This window comes from Acanthochromis polyacanthus, chromosome 19, assembly GCF_021347895.1.
Source record: "Acanthochromis polyacanthus isolate Apoly-LR-REF ecotype Palm Island chromosome 19, KAUST_Apoly_ChrSc, whole genome shotgun sequence".
In the NCBI taxonomy this organism is placed as follows: domain Eukaryota; kingdom Metazoa; phylum Chordata; class Actinopteri; family Pomacentridae; genus Acanthochromis; species Acanthochromis polyacanthus.
In genome coordinates this window covers 13261746-13284781 of record NC_067131.1, presented here as the reverse complement: position 1 = coordinate 13284781, position 23036 = coordinate 13261746, and the positions used below count along the sequence as shown (strand labels likewise).

The 23036-nt window shown below is 39.8% G+C and overlaps 2 protein-coding genes across 3 annotated transcripts; both read right to left on the bottom strand.

The window, feature by feature from the left end:
* Positions 1-1718: 1718 nt before the first annotated feature.
* On the bottom strand, positions 1719-17407 carry tbx6 (T-box transcription factor 6). The gene is made up of 8 exons (XM_022219056.2): positions 10541-17407; positions 9862-10075; positions 8423-8690; positions 8175-8318; positions 7487-7557; positions 7338-7396; positions 6932-7211; positions 1719-4109 (listed from the first exon to the last, which is right to left on the bottom strand). Exons 1-8 carry the CDS (start codon positions 10608-10610, stop codon positions 2975-2977), a joined length of 2241 nt encoding a protein of 746 aa, XP_022074748.2. The 5' UTR covers positions 10611-17407; the 3' UTR covers positions 1719-2974.
* A 127-nt stretch (positions 17408-17534) lies between these two features.
* On the bottom strand, positions 17535-22237 carry nif3l1 (NIF3 NGG1 interacting factor 3-like 1 (S. cerevisiae)). 2 transcript variants are annotated; one of them, XM_022219058.2, is made up of 7 exons: positions 22170-22237; positions 20187-20776; positions 19903-20059; positions 19336-19459; positions 18996-19134; positions 18084-18167; positions 17535-17967 (listed from the first exon to the last, which is right to left on the bottom strand). In XM_022219058.2, exons 2-7 carry the CDS (start codon positions 20764-20766, stop codon positions 17783-17785), a joined length of 1269 nt encoding a protein of 422 aa, XP_022074750.2. In that variant the 5' UTR covers positions 20767-20776; positions 22170-22237; the 3' UTR covers positions 17535-17782. The 2 variants fall into 2 exon arrangements, with proteins under 2 accessions (XP_022074750.2, XP_022074749.2); XM_022219057.2 differs by having other exon boundaries at positions 22091-22209.
* Between the last annotated feature and the right edge of the window lie 799 nt (positions 22238-23036).

The following is a 23036-nucleotide window of genomic DNA, read 5'->3' as shown; positions in this document are numbered from 1 at the left end:
GCACAAAGGCTGAAGTCCCACCTCCTGAGAAAAATGGTTGAGACGAGACTCGAGTTAAAAAAAAACTCGAAAACGGCAAAAAGTCGATGATAAATCCGCAAAAAAAAGAAGAATTAGTATCTGAGTGAGTAGCTCAAGAGGATAAGAGGAGAGACTACCAAGTGGAAGGTAGCAGGATCAAGTCCCACCACTGGCAGTTTTCTTTCTTTCTTTGTCTACATTTTTCAAAAAATTTAAGAAGGTCTGGATCTTGAACCAGCAACCTGCAGCTCCATAGGCTAACCCTTAACTCACTGAGCTACAGATCAGTTAAACAAAATATAATTTCGTCGTCCCTTTGACATCGTAGTTTCCAAATGACCACATGGGTGGAGCCAAGGCGGAGTCTGGGTGGAGTCAGGGCGGAGAGTAGGCGGGGAGGTGGGTGGCGGCCTTCCCCCTCTACCCCCCCACTGCCCCCCTCTACTCCCCCACCTCCCCCCACCCCCAACCACTCCTTCCCCCACCCGACGAATTTTTCGAAAATCCGAGTCACGAATGGTTTCCCCGAGTTTCTGGAGTTTCCACCAGGTCAGAGGCAGAAGAACTTGTCATGAAGAGGTGTTAAAGTCGGCGAGGATGGAGTGACTTTTAACCAGTTCTTTAACCAGGATCCCTAAAATCCATGGAATCAACTCCAGAGAAATGAAGGGAGGTCCACTTTTATCAACCTCCATCCAGATGTTCAACTTGATATCTTTACTTTGAGATTTTTAGCACCACAAACCTTTAGTACCACACTTTATCATTTATTAGGACTTTAATGTTTTTGTTGACAAACTTTATTCTTGTTGTCGTGGGACTGCAGGATTTAAAACTGTTCCTTCTATTTGACCTCATGTTTATTAGTTTTAGTGGAGAAAGTTATTTTAGTTGTTAATTAGTCTCTTAAAAAAAAAAAAAAAATTGGATAAGTCAAGAGATTTAAATTTCTTACTTTGTCATATTTTGGTGTAAACTTACGTTACATTAACGTCAGCAGCCACAGTTTTATGAACTTAACCAGATTACAGGAACACAACACACTTCAGCTGCTGACAGGAAACAACACAAACATCATTAGCTTGATGCTACATTTAGCTGCTAATCAGGACTGGTCAGCTAGCTCAGTTATCATCGCTAATTCATATTAAAGCTAATATTCACTGGATGCTAACTCTTTTCTCTGGTCAACACACACACAAATAAACTCCACCAGCTCCTGGGGTTCACTGCTCACATTATATCTTACTCTAAAGTTGAACATAAAGTTCATTAAAACCGGCACCGATCAGTAAATTATCATTTATTACCGACCAGCTGTTCGAGTCCTTCAGTGTCTGTTGGTTCAATCAGCCAAAGGACTGAATTACTTATATGATTGGTTGGCTAAAAGGAACAACAATGAAGCAGTATAGATGAATAATGATAATAAATAAATGGGAAAGAAATGTACTTGTGATAGGATACAAACAAACATTATCCAGAAAAAAATACATTTCCCTCAAAATGTATTTGAGAATGTAGTTTAGTTGTATATGAATGTGATTTTAGACAGGGCGGCTAGTTTACAATACTAGAATGTGCTCATATTTGTGGCTTGAATATTATTTGTTGGTCTTACATGCTCCTACTGTAGTAGTTCTGAAAAGTTGCACAAAGAACCTTTCGTGTTTCATCTGAATTTAGACTCACAAAAGCCTGGATAAGGAAACGCTTTATTTTTCACACTGGAATGAACATTTGAAAATCTTTACCAAGTATATACAAATCAGCATCCAATTCATCAACCTCATCAGCTGGATTGTTGAGAAAACACACACTCACAAAGAACACTACACTAGTACTCAGACTAATTGCTAATTTCCCTAAAAGCGCTTATAGCATCAGCATGACTATAGATAGGTTTCACTGACGTCACACTTCCGGGTCAGTAAGTAGCTCAGCGCCATGGTGAGTGGCAAACTTTGTTGAGTCCATTTGTTGGCTATGGCTGCCACTCAGCTGAAAAAGTATATTGACACACTTGATAGCACTTCAAAAGACCGATAGAGGAAGTTGGAGTCAATTGAGCAAGTTTCAGCCATTTACGCTCACAATATGAGGAAGTAGTACTTCAGACACAGATTTTTTTTGCCGAGATTTTGAACACAGTTTGGTGTAGAATTCGTCCGAAAACAGCATTAATTCAGGTCGCCGATTTAACTAACAATGAACCTAATGATTTTTTTTCTATTAATTAGCGTATCATTGGTCTATCTAAATTAAATTAACTGGAATAAACAGTGGAGTCTGGCTAGGATCACGCTAATGTGAGCTAACCTCCCAGTATGGTGTCCTGTTGGGGCAACGCGAATCCTCGCTTTGAGAAGCAGCTATTTTGAAAAGATCTTTGGGTCAAAGCAAATAACGGTTGAAACACCTAATTTCCACAATTGTCTAAGTTATACATTTGTTATCTTTCATTCGGCACACATTAAAACTCCCGAAATGTTTTTTTTTTTTCAATAAAACAATCAAATTTGAGTAAGACTTTTGGCTGTTTACAAGATTTCAATTGTGTTTTCAAAGCAATTGATGCACTAAAAGTTTATTTTACCACAATAAAGTGTATTTATGGAAGACAAATTGAATGATAGAATACAAAGTAAATGACAATTTCTTAATAATACGGGTTAAAAAACAGATACTAATTGCCAAGTGTGGTGCCTCAGCCAGGTGAGTTTCCTTGTCTGTTCACCCTCAGCTCCGTTTAACTGGGCCTTCTGGGCGTGAACCATTCTTGTCCCCAGTCACACTGCAAACTATATTTATCTTGCTCAATCAACCACTTGTTCCCCCAGGTCACTTCAAAGTACTCATCTTGCTCGCTGACTCCTGACCACAACAATTTCAACACTCGCCACACAATATGGTGGACCCGATTGTGTGACGTCATGTGAAACCTATCTATACTTCAAAACACCGCTCTTGTGCTCATATCCAGGTAGGACCCCTGTGGGTGGGGGTGGCCATGCTGGTGCTGTCTGTACAGATGCCTGAAGGGGATGGAGAGGGACGAGTGAGGGTCCTGACACAGCCGCAGAGGGTAGGACGGAAAGGCCGGGTAGAGGGCTGGAGGAGGGGTGGAGGACGGGAGGGAAGAATCCAGTTGGGGGAGAAGAGACGGGTGGTGCAGCACCACCTCCGGCCTGTAGGGGGGAGCCGGATTAAACTGAGGGACGGCTCCTATTTCTACCGGTGGGTACGAGGAGGTGGAGGAGGATGAGGAGGGATTGGGCAGGTTTTGAAGATGAGCTCCGGCCGACTGCTGGAAAGAAGGCGCCAAGCAAGAGGAGGGCTGGAAAGAAGGGTGAGGAAGGGAGGAGGACGGGTGAGGGAAAGAGGAGGGAGGGAAGGCAGCGGTGAGAGGTTGAGGTGGGAGGTGCAGGGCAGGACTTGGAGAGACATTTGGAAACGAGAGGTTCTGCATAGGTGGAGGGACGGAGGGGAAAGCGAAAGATGTGGAGGCCCCATGAGCAGGTAGAGAACACGGCAGAGTCGGAGCCACTGGTTGGTTTAGAGGCTGAGCGGAATCAGGATTTGTAGGCAGGACGTTTGGGTAGATGAACGCCGCTGAGCTTTGATCGCTGGGTGAGTCGTCTCCACCGGGTTCCTGCTGCAGCGTCTGGTTGAGCAGAGGATGAGCTGACATTTGACCTGTGGAAGACGGGGCGGCAAAGGAGGCGTCGGTTTGGGCGTGGGGGCTGATCGTCTCCGGGACGGCGTGGTAGGGGTTGGAGGAAGGGGAGGAGGATGGAAGGAGGGGCTGCGGGGAGGTGGTGTTGGAAGGAGGGGGAGTGGGGAAGGTGAAGGAGGTCTGCTGCAGCGACGGGGTGGTGGCGGCGGCGGAGAGCGTGGGGGAGGACGAGGAGAGGAGGGAGGGGTAGTCGATGGGAGGGATGGAGGGCTGAGGGTCGGAGGTGTTGGAGGAGGGGAGGGAGGAGAAGGAGGAGGACGGCTGAGGAAGAGGAGCTGAGGGGAAGGAGGAGGAGTTGGGCGGAGGGGCAGGGAGGCTGGAGGTGAACGCCGGTTCAGCCATCGAGTCTGATCTGTGGAGGAGGAAAGAAAGATTAAAATAAATCAGTCATGCAATATTTGATACAGTAGATTACAACCACCTAACCGCCCTTTTATGGAGTTCCTTCCTTCGTGTTTCCAAAGCCGCACAACAAGTTATTACATTCACTGCCCAGCTTGCTAAGAGGCTTATGCTCCAAAAATGGACACATCCATCCTCTTTCCGAATCATAGATGATCTGATACTGCAGCGCATCAGGCTTGAAAAAGGTTTTCTTTAGCCTTTCAATAAAACCTGGCAACCTCTTCTGACCAACAAACTCAACAAACAACTCAACAAACAACTTCCATTTGTACTATTTTACCTTATGTTTCTTATGTTACCTGAATTACATTTTTTAGAATTTAGTTATCGATTTTGTTATTTTTTCATTATTCTGCTTAGATTTACGGACCAACCTCCATGAGTAAATGGGATCTAGAAGTGGTGTGAGTGGGTCTGTCGACTGAAAAACTACAGTTTTTAATGAATTTCATTATTTTTTATCCATCTGCTGGTGATGGCATTTTCACTTTTGTAGATTCTGTCAACTTGAAGTGGCATTTTGTACATTAAACTGGTATTCTGATTGCAGCAAATGTATGAAATTTAGGGTTTTGCGCCTCTAATGTCATGATCTTCACGTTCATCAAAATGTTCAGAGTAAAAAACGGGAAAGAACAGAAAGTCAACACATTTAAGCTGCAAAAATTTTAGATTTCGATTTGGGCTCTCCAAACATCAACTCTTATTTGAGAGAAATTGAATGATTCAAGTACACTGCTGTTACTTAAAACTTTAATTTGGATGAACTAAATTTAATAGTGGTCGACTACATGAAGCAATTCATTCAGGTTTGTCCAACAAGTTGTTTTTCCAGTGTATGAGAATGCATGGGATGGGCTCTGGACACTTCCAACACTACTGCTAACTGTATCCGTTATTATTTTCTGCATTTTGGGTTGAATATTGTCGGCTACATTTCTGATAAATTATTAAGTTCTCAAGTCCCAAAGAGTGGAATGAGGACAAACAACTAACATAAGTTTTGTCATTAACACTTTTTTTTTCTCAGATTACAGATTATTATGTGATGTTTACAGTTTTGAGGTGCTTGTGGGTATTTTTTGTCACCTTTGGCCAGAGCCAGACCAGCTGTTACTGTTTCCAGTCTTAATGCTGAGCTAAGCTAATCATCCACTGGTTATAGTTTAATATTAAGCCTGTACACAACATACATTTTCGTATTCCACTGTTGACAAGAAGGCAAATATCATTTATCAGAAACTATTGATTTAACGTTCACAGGCGAGTGTAATACATGCTGTTATTCTGTGCCAAGGATAAATCGAAGAATAAAGTGTTTAAAAAAAAAAAGAAAATATTTGACTGAACACAACAGGAAGCATTATTATTTTAAGATGCATGTGTGAGTAAAAACATATGATGATCGTATACGCGACAGGCCAGAAGTTTGGAAGCAAGATCACATTTGTAGAAAAAAAGATCATAATTTCATTGGTATATTTTGCAACAAAATAAACATGTTATTACATAAAGATCAGAATACATTTTTACTATAATTATCAGGTAATTGTATCTCTACTCTTGTTTCTTTACTGAGCTGTTTCTTTCCAGCCATTTCTTTGGTAGTTTGTCAGAGATATGGACACAGTTGAGATTTATTGGGATTTTTTTACGCAAACTCTCAAAAGTCAGAGAGCTAAAGTGAATAATGCCAACTGTGATTTGTTTTTTGCACCATAGATGTGACTCTTGTAAATCTTCTTAAGCCTAAAACTAAGCCCTTCTGTTCTTTTGTTACGGTTTATTCAGCAATTATCTGGTAACTTCAGTGCATACCTAAAGGAAAATGGTACATATCAATGAAAGCAGACTCTGATCATGCAGTAAATACATGCTAAAAATCTTTTAAATTCATACTAGATTTTAAGAAAGGCATTGTGAACAGAAACTTAAAGTTCATTCCAAACTTTTGACCTGCACACTGTATAAAAAATTAATAAATATTACAGTGAAAAACTGTCAAATCATGATACTAAAAATCTGTACACTCTAAAACAGTTTGTTTATACGACACTGAAACACCGTAAATAAGGTCATCAGAAGAAAACTTTTTTTTTTAAACATTTTTTTCTCTTGAAAAAATAAATGTTCCTACTGTTACCATAATATGTAAAACATCAAAACTATAACTTTTGCATATTTATCGTAAAGAAAACTAGTTTTCACAGTTGTGCTGATGATCAAAACATGCCGTAATATTTAGAACAAGCAACACGACGATTATAGATATATTTCATGTGAAAAATACAGTTTGTACCGTCAAATAATGTGCTTTTGAACATAAGCTTTAATATTTATGACAGCTATAACTGCAGTTTTTGCATATATGTCATGCTACAGATGCACATATTAAAAATGAAATGCACCACTATTGTGCTGATAATGGAACAATGCTGTAATATCACAAAAGGCCACACAAACTTTTTTTTTTTTTAGTATTTTCATGCAAATTTTAAAGTAAAACTAAAGTTTCTAAAGCTTAAAACCTTTTTTATACTAAAATGTGGAAAGAAGCACATTTTCTAACCATAAAATCAACAATATCAATAGATTTCTTTACCATAAATGAAGAAAATATTTTACAGAGATTTTACAGTAGTGTTCTGGCAACCACAGCTGCTAGAATTTTACTGTAAGAAAACATTTTTTTTTTACAGTGTAGTGTATATATATCACTCTGCACACCCATCAAAAATCAGGCAAGTAAAAAGCCCCAAGCACACCTACCTTTCAATCATATTGTTTGCCACTTCACTCCCCGCTGTGTCCTGCATCCCGTTGGCCATCGTGATGCTGATATCAGTCATCTGAGATGCCATGAATGCCTGGCCGAGGTCTAGCGGCTGCTCTGGAACCAGAGCGTCCGGATACGAAGCCTCATCTGGTCTGAACCCGCATGAAGGGTCAGGAAGTGGAGGCAGGGAGGCCAGAGCGAGAGCCTGAAGGTCTGTGTTGGTGTCTGAGGGCTGCTGCAGGAGCTCAGTGGAGTCGCAGGGATCACAGTTCACTGATAGAAGCAGAGGAGTGGAGATGCTTTGTGATAAATTAACTCAAGAATATGTAAGACGTACGTGAACATAATTATGTCCACGTTAATACTTTAAAATATCATGAGTCGGATTATCTCGCTCACCGATATCCAATGTCTCGTTCAATACAGCAATTTTTCGCTTTTGTCTTGCATCTCTTTGTCTGTAGAGAGAGAGAGAAAAAAAAGGAGTTTAGATTCTTCCTAATATGTAGAGAACAATGGTAAATCTCTATCTCTGTGCTTTTTCTCACTTTTTGCTGTTCATGCCATCCTCCCGGAAGCCTTTAGCGAAGGGGTTGGAGTTGATCTTCAGCTCTGTGATCTGAAAAGAACCAAAAAAACTTATAATTTCACAGCATGTTTTGCTCTTTCTACCTCAATTATTGGCTATTACATTCCTAACCTAATCTCTTAACTCTTGTGTCGTCCTGTGGGTCATAACTGACCTGTTTTAAAGTTTGAAAATGAGGAAAAAATATATATATTTTCACTGTGAAACTTCTGATGTCCACCTTATCAACATTTTTGGGAAATCTTTGAACATTTTTGGTGGGAAAAAAATGTTAAAAGTGTTTCTTAAGAACATTCACAAAAAAAAATCAACCAAAATCCATCGAAGTTCGTTGGATTTTGGTTGATTTTTTGTGAATGTTCTTAAAGAAAATACTAGAAGTTTTACTGATATATATGTAATCATTTTAGATACATTTAGGATTTTTTTTTGGAAGATTTTGACTCATTTTTTTGAACATATTTACAAGAATTATCTAGCCAAATTTGGGGGATTTTCTTAAAAACACAGCTTTTAAGGGAAACGTTTAAGGAATTATTGGAATTTTCTTCCTAAAGGTTTTGCAAATTTTCAGAAATTTGGGGATTTGGTGCCTGTAAATGAGGACAACAGGAAGGTTAAACACAGTCTGACATTCGCTGAGGCACCTTGTTGTTCTGGTAGGCGGTCACAGTGATGAACTGGGTCTCAGGGAAAACGAAGGAGTGCTGCCCTCCCCCCCACCTTAACACATCTCTGGCTTCAATCACATGAACTCTGGGCTGGTAGCGATGCAGCGAATGCAGGATGATCTTGGAAAAAAAGGAAAAAGGTTGACTCAAAGGTGCCCCATAAAGGCAAAAGACTTCATTCCAGCTTATATATACGTATATTTGTGTCAGTCTGCAGTGCTTACATGTCCCTGTGTGTCCAGCGTGTTGTTGGTGAGCTTGGCGTAGTGGAAGGAGATGGTGCGGCTCTGCCAGTGTGCGCCGGTGGCAGGTGAGTCTGGGTGGATGAACACCCGGTCTGGCAGCCTCGCCTCGGCCGAACCAACAGCCTGCCAGCCGCCACCTTGGAAACGATAACGGGAGTTGTCCAGTGGAACGATGTCCAGGAGGAGGATGTAACGCAGAGACGGATTCAGGCCTGACACCTTCAACCTCAACCCTGGAAACATCCGTCTAGGAGAGTGAAGAGAGTGGAGGAAGTTAAGAATAACATTTATTGTCTTGTCATTTGAACTTATTGGCATTTTGTTTGTCACATGCATTCAGATGTAAACTATTTTAGTGGTTTATTCAGCGTTGAAAGGCACACTGGAAAAAATGCTCCTCTCAAAACAATAAAAAAAAAGTTATTTCAAGGAACTTTTACCTTGAAAAAAGTGGAAAAAATCCGCCAATAGAATAAGTGAACAATGGCTTAGTAAGATTTCTTGAAATAAGATATGATATTTAGAATATTGAGATCTTAAATTTAGCTGAGAAAACTTATTTTAAGCTATATTTTACCAGGATTGTCAAGCTTGGGTGTCGTAATCCTGCCGTTGTCCTCAAAAAAAAATTCAAAAATTCAAAAATTCAGCAAAAAAAGTCCCCAAATTTATAAAAATTTGCAAAATCTTCCAGAAGAAAATTCCTTAAAAGTTTTCATTACAAGCTTTATTTAAAAAAAAATAAATCCCCAAATTTGACAAGAAATAAAAATTTAAAAACTAAAAAAAATCTAAAAATTGTAAATATTTTCAAAAAATGACTAAAAATCTTTCCCAAAAAATCCTAAAAATATCTAAAGTGATTCCATATATCAGTAAAACTTGTAATATTTTTTCAGGAATGTTCTTAAAGAAACTTTTTTTAACATTCCTTTTTCCACCAAAAATGTTCAAAAATTTCCCCCAAAATTTTGAAAATGTGGAAGTTTTGACTGTGAAAATAGATTTTCTTTTTCCATATTTTTAAACATTAAAATGGGCCAATTTGACCCGCAGGACGACAGGAGGGTTAAGACTAGATCATTTTAAGATTGTTTGACTGAACAAGATATTTAAGATGCATTGTCTTAAAACAAGTCCCTTCATCTTGCTGAAATGTCACTTGTTAAGTGATTTTATCTTAAATAAAGCGGGATGAGACATTTTGACTGAAAATAAGACAAATAGACTTGGTAATATTTTGAATTTTTGCAGTGCAATTGGTAGCAAGTGAATCCAGAATTGAGAAAGCTCCGCAGACTAAATAACCTGCTTGGTGAGTTTAAGAGCTTTATGAGTAACAGTGAAGACAAAAGTGAATAATTAAAGAAGAGGAGTTGAGCCAAAGGTCACAGGTCAGCAGCCCTCCACAGTCTCACCTGCCCTTCTTTGTAATGATCATCTCTGTGCCCACTGAGCTGAACTGTTTCCATAAGGACGAGTTCTCCAGCTCCATCTTCACCTCATCTTTCTGGGGTTTGGACGAGGGTTCGCTGGGGACGGGAGGAGGAGCCAGCAGCCTCGGAGGCAGAGCTGCTGCCGACACGTCACAGGTGGGAGGAAACAGCGGACGGTGAGCGGGAACCTCCCGGTCTAAATCCAACGTAAAACAATAAAAAACATTTACAGGACTGACAGAAGCAATGCAAATACAGGAGAATACTGTGATTGCACGCCTGTAAATCTAATCAGTTGTAGAAATATTCAACCACTAACTTTCTAAATTCACTACTTTTGAATCCACTTTCATTTCAAGGCTTTTATGTGATTTAACATTATAACCACTTAGAAATGTTTGACATTTTCGTACAAATAAAGTGCTGAACCATCAAAGTACAGCAATAAATGCCCCATAATACCCCCCATCTCTGCTAAATGGTGGCTATTATGTTCTGTCAGAGATGCAGTAGTTGCTCTTTTTCTGAAAACTCGAAGGGCATGAGTTAAAAGGGTAATGATTTATGAAAGAGCATCATTAAATTCATGACGGGGCATTCAAGATCTTTAAAATCACAGATGCACGTCCAGTTTCTCGGTTTCTCATGAAGTCCTTCTCACCTCTGTAGAAACAGTCTCCAATCCTTTGTGGTCCCAGAGCCAAACCGGGAAACATCTCCACGCTCAGCATTCTCCTGGTCAGCGTTCGTTCCTTCACTCGTCCTCTTCACCTGGAACAAAGGAGCATTTCACTCCACAGCTTCTTCTCTCTCAGATATTCCTCTGTGGCTGCACCGGAGATCTCTTCTTTGAGTTGTTTTCTGGCCTTCTAGCTTTGAGTTCCTGTCCGTCTGCTGTCCTTTCGCGATAAGAGCCCACAGCTCTGACCTGCTCTCTTAAATAGGTGTGTGGATCTTCACACATTCGACCAAATGGCCTCATTTTCATTCAACTCTTCATTTACCTCCCGTCTCTCCCCCCCATAGCCTTCTGTCCCTGCTCCACAAACACAAACAACACCGGTTATACTGGAAGTGACTGGAAAAATCAAGGTTTACTTTAATATCTGAAAGGAATTTTACCGTGATGAGTATATTTTTTTCAATAGAAGCAGAATAAGTAACTTTAATATTACTGCAAGTGATGCTTGCTTTTATGCTTTTCCACAACATGTCTGCAACAAATATTTTGATTTAAAGTTTCTCACAACTATTTCATAGCTTTAATTACTTGCAGATGAGCATTTTACATAGTTAACATATAGTTTGGGTAGTTAAACTACCCAAACTACATGTGTGGTGGGTAAAATTTGCTTCAGCTCAACCAGCAACAACATAAAAATGTCATTTACAGAATCAAGCATGAACAATTACATATATAAATTTTATGTTTACATTTTTCCTTGTAATTACTTGCTAAAAAAGCATTTGTATACTTAACCCATCCCTACATGTCTTGAAAAACAGGCTCTAAAAGTGGCCTTTTATTGTGGGCAGTCTAAGGCACACCTGTGCACTAATCATGGTGTCTAATCAGCATCTTGATATGGCACACCTGTGAGGTGGGATGGATTATCTCAGCAAAGGAGAAGTGCTCACTATCACAGATTTAGACAGATTTGTGAACAAGATTTGAGAGAAATGGTGATATTGTCCATCCATTTTCTATACACCGCTTTATCCTCACTAGGGTCGCAGGGGGTGCTGGAGTCTATCCCAGCTGGCTTGGGCAAAGGCAGGGGACACCCTGGACAGGTCGCCAGTCTGTCACAGGGCTACATATACAGACAAACAGTCACACTCACATTCACACCTACGGGCAATTTAGAGTGATCAATTAACCTCAGCATATTTTTGGACTGTGGGAGGAAGCCGGAGTACCGGGAGAAAACCCACACATGCACAGGGAGAACATGCAAACTCCATGCAGAAAGATCCCAGGCCCACCCCGGGATTCGAACTAGGGATCTTCTTGGTGCAAGGCAAAGTGCTAACCACTACTCCACTGTGCAGCCCATGGTGATATTGTGTATGCGGAAAAAGGTTTAGATCTATAAATTCATTTCATAAAAAATGGGAGCAAAAACAAAAGCGTTGCGTTTATATTTTTGAGTGTACATTTACAATCATGGAAAAAATATTAGACCACCCTTGTTTTCTTCAATTTTTTGTTCATTTTAATGCCTGGTACAACTAAAGGCACATTTGGTTGGACAAATATAATGATTACAACAAAAATAGCTCACATGAGTTTAATTGAAGAGTTCCATGGACATTTTCCATGGTTTTCTTGATAATAACCAAAATCACTTTAGTTCTTACATCAATAGCTACAGCATTGTACTGCCAAAAACAGCTTTTAGGCGTTCCATGTTTTCTTTTGTGTCTGTTTTAGTCACATAATTCACACAGGAGTTAGTACTTGATTCATAACCACTGCTTTTGAGGGCTGCAGCCATGTGTCTTGGCATGCTCTCCACCAGCTTCTGACATTGTTCTGCTGTCACAGCAGCCCATTCCTGCTACACAAATTCAAACTAACTGTCTTTGTTTTTGGGCTTGTGGTTCTCCACTTTGCATTTGATGATTTTCCACAGGTTTTCAATTGGATTTAGATCTGGTGATTGAGCAAGCCAAAGCATGGTTCCAATGTTCTGGTTCTCCATCCAGGCTTTAACTGACCTTGCCGTGTGGCAAAGGGCATTGTCTTGTTGGAAAATCCAGTCATTGGAGGCAGGAAAGAGTTTTCCAGCTGATGGAAGAACACGGTTTTCAAGAGTAGCCCAAACGTGACCTGGTTCACTGACCCTTCACACATTTGCATTTGTCCTGTTCCATCCATACTGAATATGGGACTTCTTCCATGCCCTGTGTGACTTCAGACCAGCTTCAAGAAATCGGTTTCGAGCCGTTTCTGCCGAACAAGTCACATTTCTCCACAGTGCCCATTCATTTTTAAGGTCCCTGGAGGTCTGATGACGATTCCTGACACAGGAACAGATGAGTGCACGGTCACCTCATGGGGTAGAAAGACGTTTCCTGTCACGACCAGCTAGCAATTTGGTAGTACCATGTTGGGCTTGTTTTTCCTTGGTTTAATGAACAGCTATCTTGGAGAGCTTCATTTTTTGCTACCTGTCTCTCACTCATGTCAATTTCCAGCAGTGCCAAAATTGCTGCCTTTGTGGCTTCACATAATTTGTTTGTTTTAGGCATTACGTGAGAGCTGACAACTTTTGAGCTGTGCTACGGCTTGAATGTAAGCAGGAAACCACTCTAGGCCTTTGCATGTGGTGCTGCTTATGGCATGAAGAATCAATCAAGAATCAAGAAACTTTCCCGTCACTGTGTTTCCACAGAGCGAAATTACGATTGGTGACTCCCAGCCATAGATAAAAAATAGAAAAAGGCGCACTATATACAAATAAAATAAAAAAATACTGAAAAGATATAAATATGTAAACAGAAAGGGCCTCTTATATAGCATGGGAATACAATTAAGCTTGAGCATGTCAAATAGGACATGAAGTGTGACGTAATCAGCCACATTTTTTGTCGAGTTCATTGTATACTTCAGGTAATAAACCTTTAGTGGTACCAGGCATTAAAATGAATAAGAAATTGAAGAAAATAAGGATGGTCTAATAATTGCTTCCAAGACTGTATGTCCAGGATGCAAAACTGTATTTGTAATGTTTATTTTCCTTATTTTCTGGGATTCATTTAATAATTCTGGGGAATGCAGTGCCTCTTAAACATGCATAGAGAGTTAGTCGTTTACAAGCAGGCCCCCTATGGCTGTTTGATGACTTGATGACAAGTTTCTTCCTCTCAGCAGTGTCCTTGTCAGGTTTTCTCAGCTGGGAGTCAAAGGCCTCAGCGTAGGAGGAAGAGGAAGACAGTTTGGCCAACAGCTGCAGTTTGGTCACTACACGAGCATGAGTTTTGTTTTTTTTTAATGCAGGTTTGAATTCAGGTTTGATGTCAGTATTACAGCTCAATCTGACCAAGTATTCCTCTGAATAAATGGAGATGTAAGGATAAGTGGATTTCCAACATATTCTGATGTCTTGTGATGGAGGTCTGGTGAGCAGATGGGTAAATGTAGCACCTCCGTGTGATTTTACTAATTTAGAAGGTGTAGAGCAATAAATCTTGCTTCACTCACAACGCAAAAAAACCAAAACAAAACAAAAACAACTGCTGGCGACTGATTATGATGACATTTTGCATAGTCACCCCACATCCTCCATTTATGTTTCATATCAAAAATAGGCCAAAAATAAAGAGAATTTTCCCATCAAAAATTAGTATTACATGTAGTAATTTGTTATTATGCTAAGTGTGTTGTAAAATTACACAGTTTTACTCTATAACAGCTCAAAAAATATCACTATTTTACAGACATTTGCTGTTATTTTCACAGATTTTACTCTTTCAAGTTTTTTTTTTCTGGCACATTTGCTACAAAATTTGTACTTTTTTCTCCAGTGTAGCTTTGTCTCAATGTTCAACGCATCTGTGTGTTTCACTACAAATGCAAAGTTCCAAAATACATGATTTGGTGGGTTAGACATCACTGACCACATGCACATCTGGGAAAAACGGCATTTTCCTATTATGTACTTTGGACATTGAATAATTTGCAGAACGATCTAAAAAAAAAAAAAAATAGACACATTTGAATCTGTTCTTTTTTTAGAGACCACTGTTTAAATAGCTGTTTTTGTCTTGCTGTGGATTGTTGATTGTTGAAAGAAAGAAAGAAATTCCTTTAGCAGAACTACATAATCTGTAGTCATTCTTGCAGCATTCATTACGGAAAATCTTTGATCTACATAGCATGTGTGGAGTAAAATCTATGTTACACTGCCGGTCCAAAAAAAAGTCACACACACTAATATTTTGTTGGACCGCCTTTAGCTCTGAGAACGACACACATTAGCTGTGGCATCGTTTCAATAAGCTTCTGCAACGTCACAGCATTTATTCCTGTCCAGAGATGCATTCATTTTCTACCAAGACCTTGGTACTGATATTGATGATGGGAGAGTCGGACCGCTGTGCAAAGTCTTCTCCAGCACACACCAAAGATCCTCAGTCGGGCTGAGGTCTGGACTCTGACATCTCATGCTCTCTGATCCACTTATTCTCAATGTGAGCCCCATGAATCCTGGCATCGTCATCTTGGAACATGTCCATGTCATCAGGACAGAAAAACTCCACTGACAGAAAGACCTGGTCATTCAGTCTATTCAGGTAGTCAGCTGACCTCATTCTTTGGGAACATAACGTTGCTGAACCTGACCAACCCCAGATCATAACCCTAACCCCCACAGGCTGGTAGACACTAGCCATGATGAGTTCATCACTTCATCTGCCTCTCTTCTTACCCTGATGCACCCATCACTTTGGAACAGGGTAAATCTGGACTCATCAGACCACATGACCTTCTTTCAGTGCGCCAGAGTCCAATCTTTATGCTCCATGGCAAACTGAAGTCATTTTTTCTGATTAGTCTCACTTATCAGTGGTTTTCTTAGAGCTACGCAGCTGTTTAGTCCCAACCCCTTGAGTTCCAGTTGTATTGTGCGGGCCAATAATTTGACCCTTCTGAGACAGATTCACATCCTTTCTGCAACCACAGGATATGTCTTCTGACATGGTTGCCTAAGAAATGAGAAGCTCTTCATTGCATCAGCTAGGGTTAAATAAGTTGTTGAAGCTGAAACGAATTCATCACTGCAGTAATTATCCAGTGGAAGGTTCTTACCTATTTGTTTAGTTAAATCCAAGTGGTGACTGTTTTTTGGACAGGCAGTGTATTTTCCACTGAAATGAGTATAAATAGAAGACAGAAGATTTAAGTCCAACTACCTATAAACTGCACGCAAGAAAATGTACCAGTATGGTCCACTGTTGAGTATAAGATAAGAAGTGTCAAATCATTGCAAATGTAAAGTAGCTCAGGGCAGCTATGTGAACAGTATGTCACATGCAATATTGTTTAACCTTTGTGTCGTCCTGCGGGTCAAAATTGACCCGTTTTAAAATTTGAAAATGTGGAAAAATCACGCGAATTTCACTGGATTTTTGTTGATTTTTTTGTGAATGTTCTTAAAGAAAATATTAGAAGTTTACTGATATATATGTAATCACTTTAGATATTTTTAGGACTTTTTGGAAGATTTTTTACAAATTCTTTGAAAAATATTTACAAGATTTTTTTTTTGCCAAATTTGGGGGAATTTAAAAAAAAAAACTTTAAGGAATTATTGGAATTTTCTTCCTGAAGGTTTTGCAAATCTTCAGAAATTTTGAGATTTTTTTTGCTGAATTTTTGGATTTTTTTTCAGATGAGAAAACAATATTTTTTGACAGGAGGGTTAAAATTTTCTCAGCTCAAAGACTGACAGGGAAAAATAACCATCATCCTCACTTCTGTCTCTTATTGGTTTAATTTTTCAGGAGTTTTCCTTTCCTAGCAGCCCTTGGTGTGTTTCAAAGTCTGCTTTTGTTGTCGAAACTTAAATTCCTTGCAGTCACAAAACATCAGAGTATATCCTCAAAAGAGATTTTAATATGCAAAAACTTAAAAACAGTAATCTAATGTTTTCTGGAAGGCTTGCCAACCGGCTGATGATTGCCTTTTATCACTGCATGAATGTTATTCTGCAAACACTGTCTTCCTGCAGCTCAGTAGGAGAAAGAAAACTCTCAAACTGACAGAAAAAAGGGACCTAAACCTACCTGCTAGCAGACATCCCAAACAATATAAAAGAGACAGCTGGGGTCAGTTTACAGGAGTGAAGTTTACGTGTTGTTCTAGTTGTTGTTTTCCTTCTCCATCTGTGTATGTGTGTGTGCTGTTGCTGGGGATGAAAGCTGCGGAGGACGGAGGGGAAGTGGAGGTGTGAGCGTCACGCTGAGAGAAAGGTCATTACCTTGATGGGGGCAGCGAGGTGTTCGCGACGTCTCTTAATGTTTTTACGAGCTAACAGGTGTGTCGCAGGCAACGCAGCCACACGACTCTGTAAAAGCCAATAATGAGGATTGTTACTCGTCTTGTTTTTCTTTTCTTACCATTACTGCAGTGGGGGAAGGCGGTTGGTGCTGCTGACAGCGCATGAAATACTACCATCAGCCTGCTCTTTGGCATGTATGTGCTAAATGGTTTGATGTCCATCTATGTTTTCTCACAGAGGTCTAAAGGTTATCTTTTTGAGATTACTTGTCACTCTTAGTTACAATTAAGAATTTTTTTTTAGTCTTTTGTGTTGTAATTTGCCTTCAAATTCTCATACTTGACTCAGGTTGGTGCTGATGTTTCTGCAGTTTCCTACAGAGCCTGTTTATGCTGGAATCTTTTAATCTGATGAGGGTGTTTTTTCTCCCGTGCATGACGCAAACACTCCTCCTTTTAGGGAATATTTGCTGAAGTTCTCTCCACAAAATGCAAACTTGCGGTCACTGATCATCAGGATTAACCGTGAGTTACATGAGCTGCATGTATAAGCCACATGCATTAAGATTATAGATTACATGCTTCACTTGGCCTCTCACTCACTGCATTTGTAGGCTGATGATATTTTCCATTCCAACACGCCTACAGTCCATTTTGATCAGCCAGAACCCATTTTTATTAAGACCCAGCCAGAAGCGCACGACAAACTGCACAACATGGACCAAGGATGCACTTTCCATCACAGCATGAGGCACAGTTTGTTCTTTCAGACACACAGTGCTGCCACTGCACAGTCACTAGATGGCTTTACGTAAAGAGTGTGGCACATTTGGATCACCCAGTTCTATCTGATCAAAACAGTGAAGAAGGCTGACTGGTGCTGCTGCAGATCAGAGTCAGTCAGACGACCTCCAGAGGGTCTCTGTCGGCCTTCGACACCACCACCGTTACACCATCAGGAAGACGAACAGCCAACCTCTCTCTGAAAACAGTCAGGAAACCTCGCTCACTGTTGCTGTGGTCACTGAGGATGACGCTGGTTCCTTTCGCCACAGCGTCCAGCACTTCATGGTGGGACATCTCGCCTGAAAAATGGACAAAATTACATCCTTTTAGATACCATAGAAGGATAATTGACCGATAACAACATGAAATGTCTGTAATTGTCACATACAGGAACTAAACTGTGTTTTTACTTCACCTGTGACGTAGAGATCAGCTTTGATTCCATTCAACACTGAAGCCCCAGATCCGGCACATACAGCCACAGTGCACAAAGAAGACTCTGAAAAACATCAGAATGGTAGATTGCTGACACATTTACATCTCAGGTAATGATATCAACGGTTAATGCACAATGCACAGCCAGTCCAGGGTTTTTCCAGGCTCCAAATGGGCCTTTGGCTGGCGAATACACATAAAATGAAGCATGATCATCTGTGTGCAGTAATGACACTATTCAACAGAAATGTACACCTTTTCCTGACATCTGATAAGCACAAATTCCTATTACGATTCAGTAAACAAAACCTCAGTTAGTAAAACATTCTGAACGTTGAAATGCTGCCTATGAGCTTTTTGGTTGGATGCCAAAAACTCATCTATGCAGGAAAGAATGCAGTTTTTTATTTTAAAAGGCAGTAACGTACCATCTGTCTTTCAGCTTTATTGTAGTGGCATCAAATGTGATTTTTAATGTGTTTAATCAACACATCCTAGGCATGGTAACTTCTTAATGTGTGAGCGATTAACCTCCAAATGATCAGCATCTCTGCCAGCACTTATTATTTGTATTATTTACTTCAACACTCAGATTGACAATTTAGAGGTTCTAAGCTCTTTTTCTGGAATGTTGGAAGGTATTTACAAATACTCTGCTATGAATAATATAATCTGTCAGACATGTTTATAAACGAAAACAGAATCTCAAAATGTGAAAATATGTTTCATTATGAACCGCACAGGCCACCAAAACTTTATCTTGGTGCCCCCTTAGTGGTCTCAGCTCTTGGGTTGGGAACCACTGACCAACTGCATCGTGTTGTTAAGTATTTAAGTTGATATTATAACAGTAAAGTAGCCTGGTTTTGTGTGTTTGTCCACTCTTCCTTACCCATCGTCTGCCCTGAACCCAGAGCCAAACGGAGGTGATTCAAACCCAAGTGGGACTTCATTTTCTGAACTGCTGTTGCCACGGTTACTGGCTCATCCAAAACACTGAGTCGCCCCTGGCCATGGCCCGGAAGAGGAGGCTGCAGGGATCGATGGGAAAAAAGTTAGTAAAACAAAATGACTGCTATTCACCAATGTCAAAGATATTTCTTAAAAGAAATCAAAATTTAGATTTGTTTCTATCTTAAACAAATCAGTTGTTCTGAAAAAATTCCCATCAGCGAAGAACGTCGTCTTCTTGAGTTCATCTTAGAATAGTAAGTGACGTGTTCACGCTGTACCTTCTCAAGATTCAGGATGCTGAATGACTGGCTTGGAGCGTTGTGTCGTAACAGAGTCTGGACACTCGATGTCAGTGCTGAGTCACTGCAGGTTATGCTGACATGGATTCCACTGTTGTCTGGTCTGTTGTGAAGAGAAATAAAATTAGTGGTTTGTGCATGTTTCAGCCTGTGGCCTGCTTCTCTATAGGTTACATGTTGGCAGATAGAAATGCAATATGATGCATTGTTGTATAAATAACACTTTAAAGTGTGTAATAATTTCTAGCCATTAGTGTTAATGTCATTACCTTGCTGTAATAACTGACACTTAAATCTTGCACAAATTTTGCTTTCTCACCACTTCAAGTTTCATCCAACTGCTTCCAAGCTGAACTAAAATGAATGCACACAACAGTAGCGTGTGCCTGAAAGAAAATAACTCCATGAAAAATTCACTGTATGCTTTAAAACTTGTCTGCTTTGGTATTAATTATACAAGACTTGTAGTTAAGAGGCTAAAACTACCAAAATGGCTCTAATCCATCCACACACACTTGTTCATATGTTTAAGTCCATGTACACAACCTGCTGGCTGAATGCTGCAGTGTTGTTCCTCCATCACAGGCCTTCAGTTCCTCCATAACAGTGTTTAGCTCCTCTGTGCTCCTGACCACAAACTCCAGTTTGTGACAGTGGGAGGCGCCACTGAGGGCCTGGCTCAGCACCGACACCTGACCGCTGCCTGAAATGGAAAAAAAAAACCCTCACTTAGTCATTGGGTCATGTGCACAACATTATAGCCTTTACCTTCATTAATATGCAATCGCTGTAGGTATCTGTAACTTTTTCCATTTAGAAAGCCCTCTTACCGAGTCCCCCGACCAGCCAATCGTTTACTCCTCCTTTAACGCTGTCCCAGGAAGTGTGAGGCGAGAAGATCGCTATCCCCGCCTCCACAGCCCGGACGGCCAATCGCTGTTTCCAGTCTTTCTGAACCAGACGCTTGATTGGCCGAAACAGCGGCGGGTGGTATGAAATAATGAGGTCGCAGCTCGCGGCCTCTGCTTCCTCCATGACAGCCGCTGTAAGGTCGTTGGTGAGCAGGATGGTTCTAACGGGCCGAGGTTTGCTCGGCTCCACCAGCAAGCCGACGTTATCCCACGACTCGGCAAGAGACAAAGGAGCAAGCTGCTCCAACACCTGCAGAACTTCCTTTAACTCCATCAGGCCGGTGCAAGGAGAATAACTGAGGCAGCGAGTGGAAGAGACGCTAACAGGTGGATGAACTAAGGTTTGTCTGGTGGTTATGAAGTGACTGTGAGTAGATGAAGGGAGAGATGGACGGACAGAGCAAAGAGCAGGAAGTGGTTTGAAACTCTTCCTGGTCCAGAGTCTTCTGTTAATGTGTGATAAAGAAGTCAGAGGGAGATTTCTACATCCAGTCAACATCAGTGGAGATCTGTGTGGACGAAGAGAAGAAGTAAAACATATAACTGTCTGTGCACCGTTAGCAGATGTCACTTTACTGACTAAATATGAGTTTAGAGCCATTCAGAAGAGAAATTATTGCTATTTGTTACGATACTAATTTATCAAACCATTTATGAATCAAGACGTCAAACATTCACAGATGCCAGTGACTGAGATGTATGGATTTGCTGTAGATAGAATAGAACATCCTTTATTAGTCCCACAAGGGGACATTTGCTAATAACTACAAATGCATGAGTTTTTTTTAAGGAAATGCCAACAGAAAGTGTCATAACAAGGTGTTGGGCCCCCACCAGAACAACAATGCACCTTAACATTGATTTTCCAAGCTTGTGTAACTCTACAAAAAGGGTAAAACACCATTCTTCCAAAGGAGATTCCCTCATTTTCTGTTTTGATTAAGGTGGTGGAAAGAACTGTTCGATTGTTTTATCTGAATAACAGTACAAAATCCAGTCTAAGTTACTACTAAATGTTGAATGTTTGGCATTTTTGCTACAATACATTACTTAAAACAATAATTACTTATTAAAATGGTTGTCATAGATTGTTTTCTGATGGATAATTGCATGGTTTATCTCACATTTGCTGCATTTTAAATCACAGCATTTTCTGTTTTTTGATTGTGATTGATTTTGGTTGAAGAAAACAAGCAAATGACACACTGGTGTCTTGGGATAATGACAACTTTTTCACTTAATTCTAAGATTTTAAATGCGAAACATTAAGAAAGCATTAAAACTAATCCATGACAGATTACTCCATCATGAAAGTAAATTAAATAAAACTTTTGACAAAAAGTAAGCTGTCCAAAATGCTGACAACAAATACTCTAGGATCAACTGTGGAAAAGTGATTGTTTATTTGTTAACCTGGAAAATATAAAACAGCAACCTGACCTCATTGTCCATTAATCTGACCTCTAAAACCTAAAACATTTCATTCAAATTCAAACACCAGTCAGAACATTTAACAACAGTACACCTGCATTATTTTTAATATTCTCCAATGTTTCATGTAATGATTCTATAGTGGAGACCTCTGAGCCCGAAGACCAACATTTGGCAAACTGCAAACTAAACTAGGGAGGCATATTAACTGACTTCATGATTGTTAGACATATTTTAATTAGGTTTAGCCTGAATAGCACTGACAGGGCTAACATGAGGCTAACAGCAGAGCTAGCTAGCAAGTTAGCATTAGCTGTAACCTAAACAGTCACCGCTATATTTAAAATCACATTATCTACATTTAAATATTTGCATGAGTGAATTTATCGCACCTTCGTCTGCCTTTTCAAGGGAGAAGACGTTATGTTGCTGAACACATTTGTCTCGGACTGACAGAGAAGCAGCACTTACTGCAGAACTCAACGACTGTCTCATTCCGGCTCCCGTAGCGAAACGCAAAAAGTGTGAAGCGAAGAATTATTCCGGATAATTATATGCGCTTTTTTCCCAAGAAGTGGTGAAGTACATGGTTTTGTTACCTTATGACTGACAAAATGACCACTTTAAAAAAAACTGTTTTATCCAAATATTAAGAGTCTATATCCACATTGGAGTGGCACCATATGTTATACTTATTTACAGCAAATCACTGTCAAATAATCTCTTTTTCTATTTAGTTACTCAGTCTTATTATTTTTCTTTAGCAGGCAAGGCTGCCAGGTAGAAGTATTGAGAACTAGACTCTAAACGTCAAATAGGACTCTCACCTTTTCAGAATCACTCTTACAGAACTCCTATAAATTTCTCTCAGTCTTGCAAAATAATCCACTTTACACTTTATATTAAACATGTGGTTCTGTCGTTTACAGCCATGTTGATTTTTTTTTTTTCTATTTGGATTTCCATGTTCCTTTACATAATATATGTTGTATATATATTATATATAATAGCACCATGCTGTATATATTATACTGTATACAACCATTACAGAATAAACAATGCTTTGTATTACCCCTGTTGGATAAGAATCTGTAAAAACAAAATTCTTGAAGGATTAATCACTTTAACAGCCTTATTACAGAAAGTCTAGCAAGTAAAGCATGTACATGTTAGAATCACTCTATAGAGAATGGTTTAATGGCGGTTTGAATAATGTATAAAAAAATCGTATTACACTGTATAAGTGTAATACGATTACTTAAAACGGCTGCAAAGTCCTGCTTTTTTAATTAATCGACAAAGCTCATCAAATAATGACAGTTACATAATATAGGTACA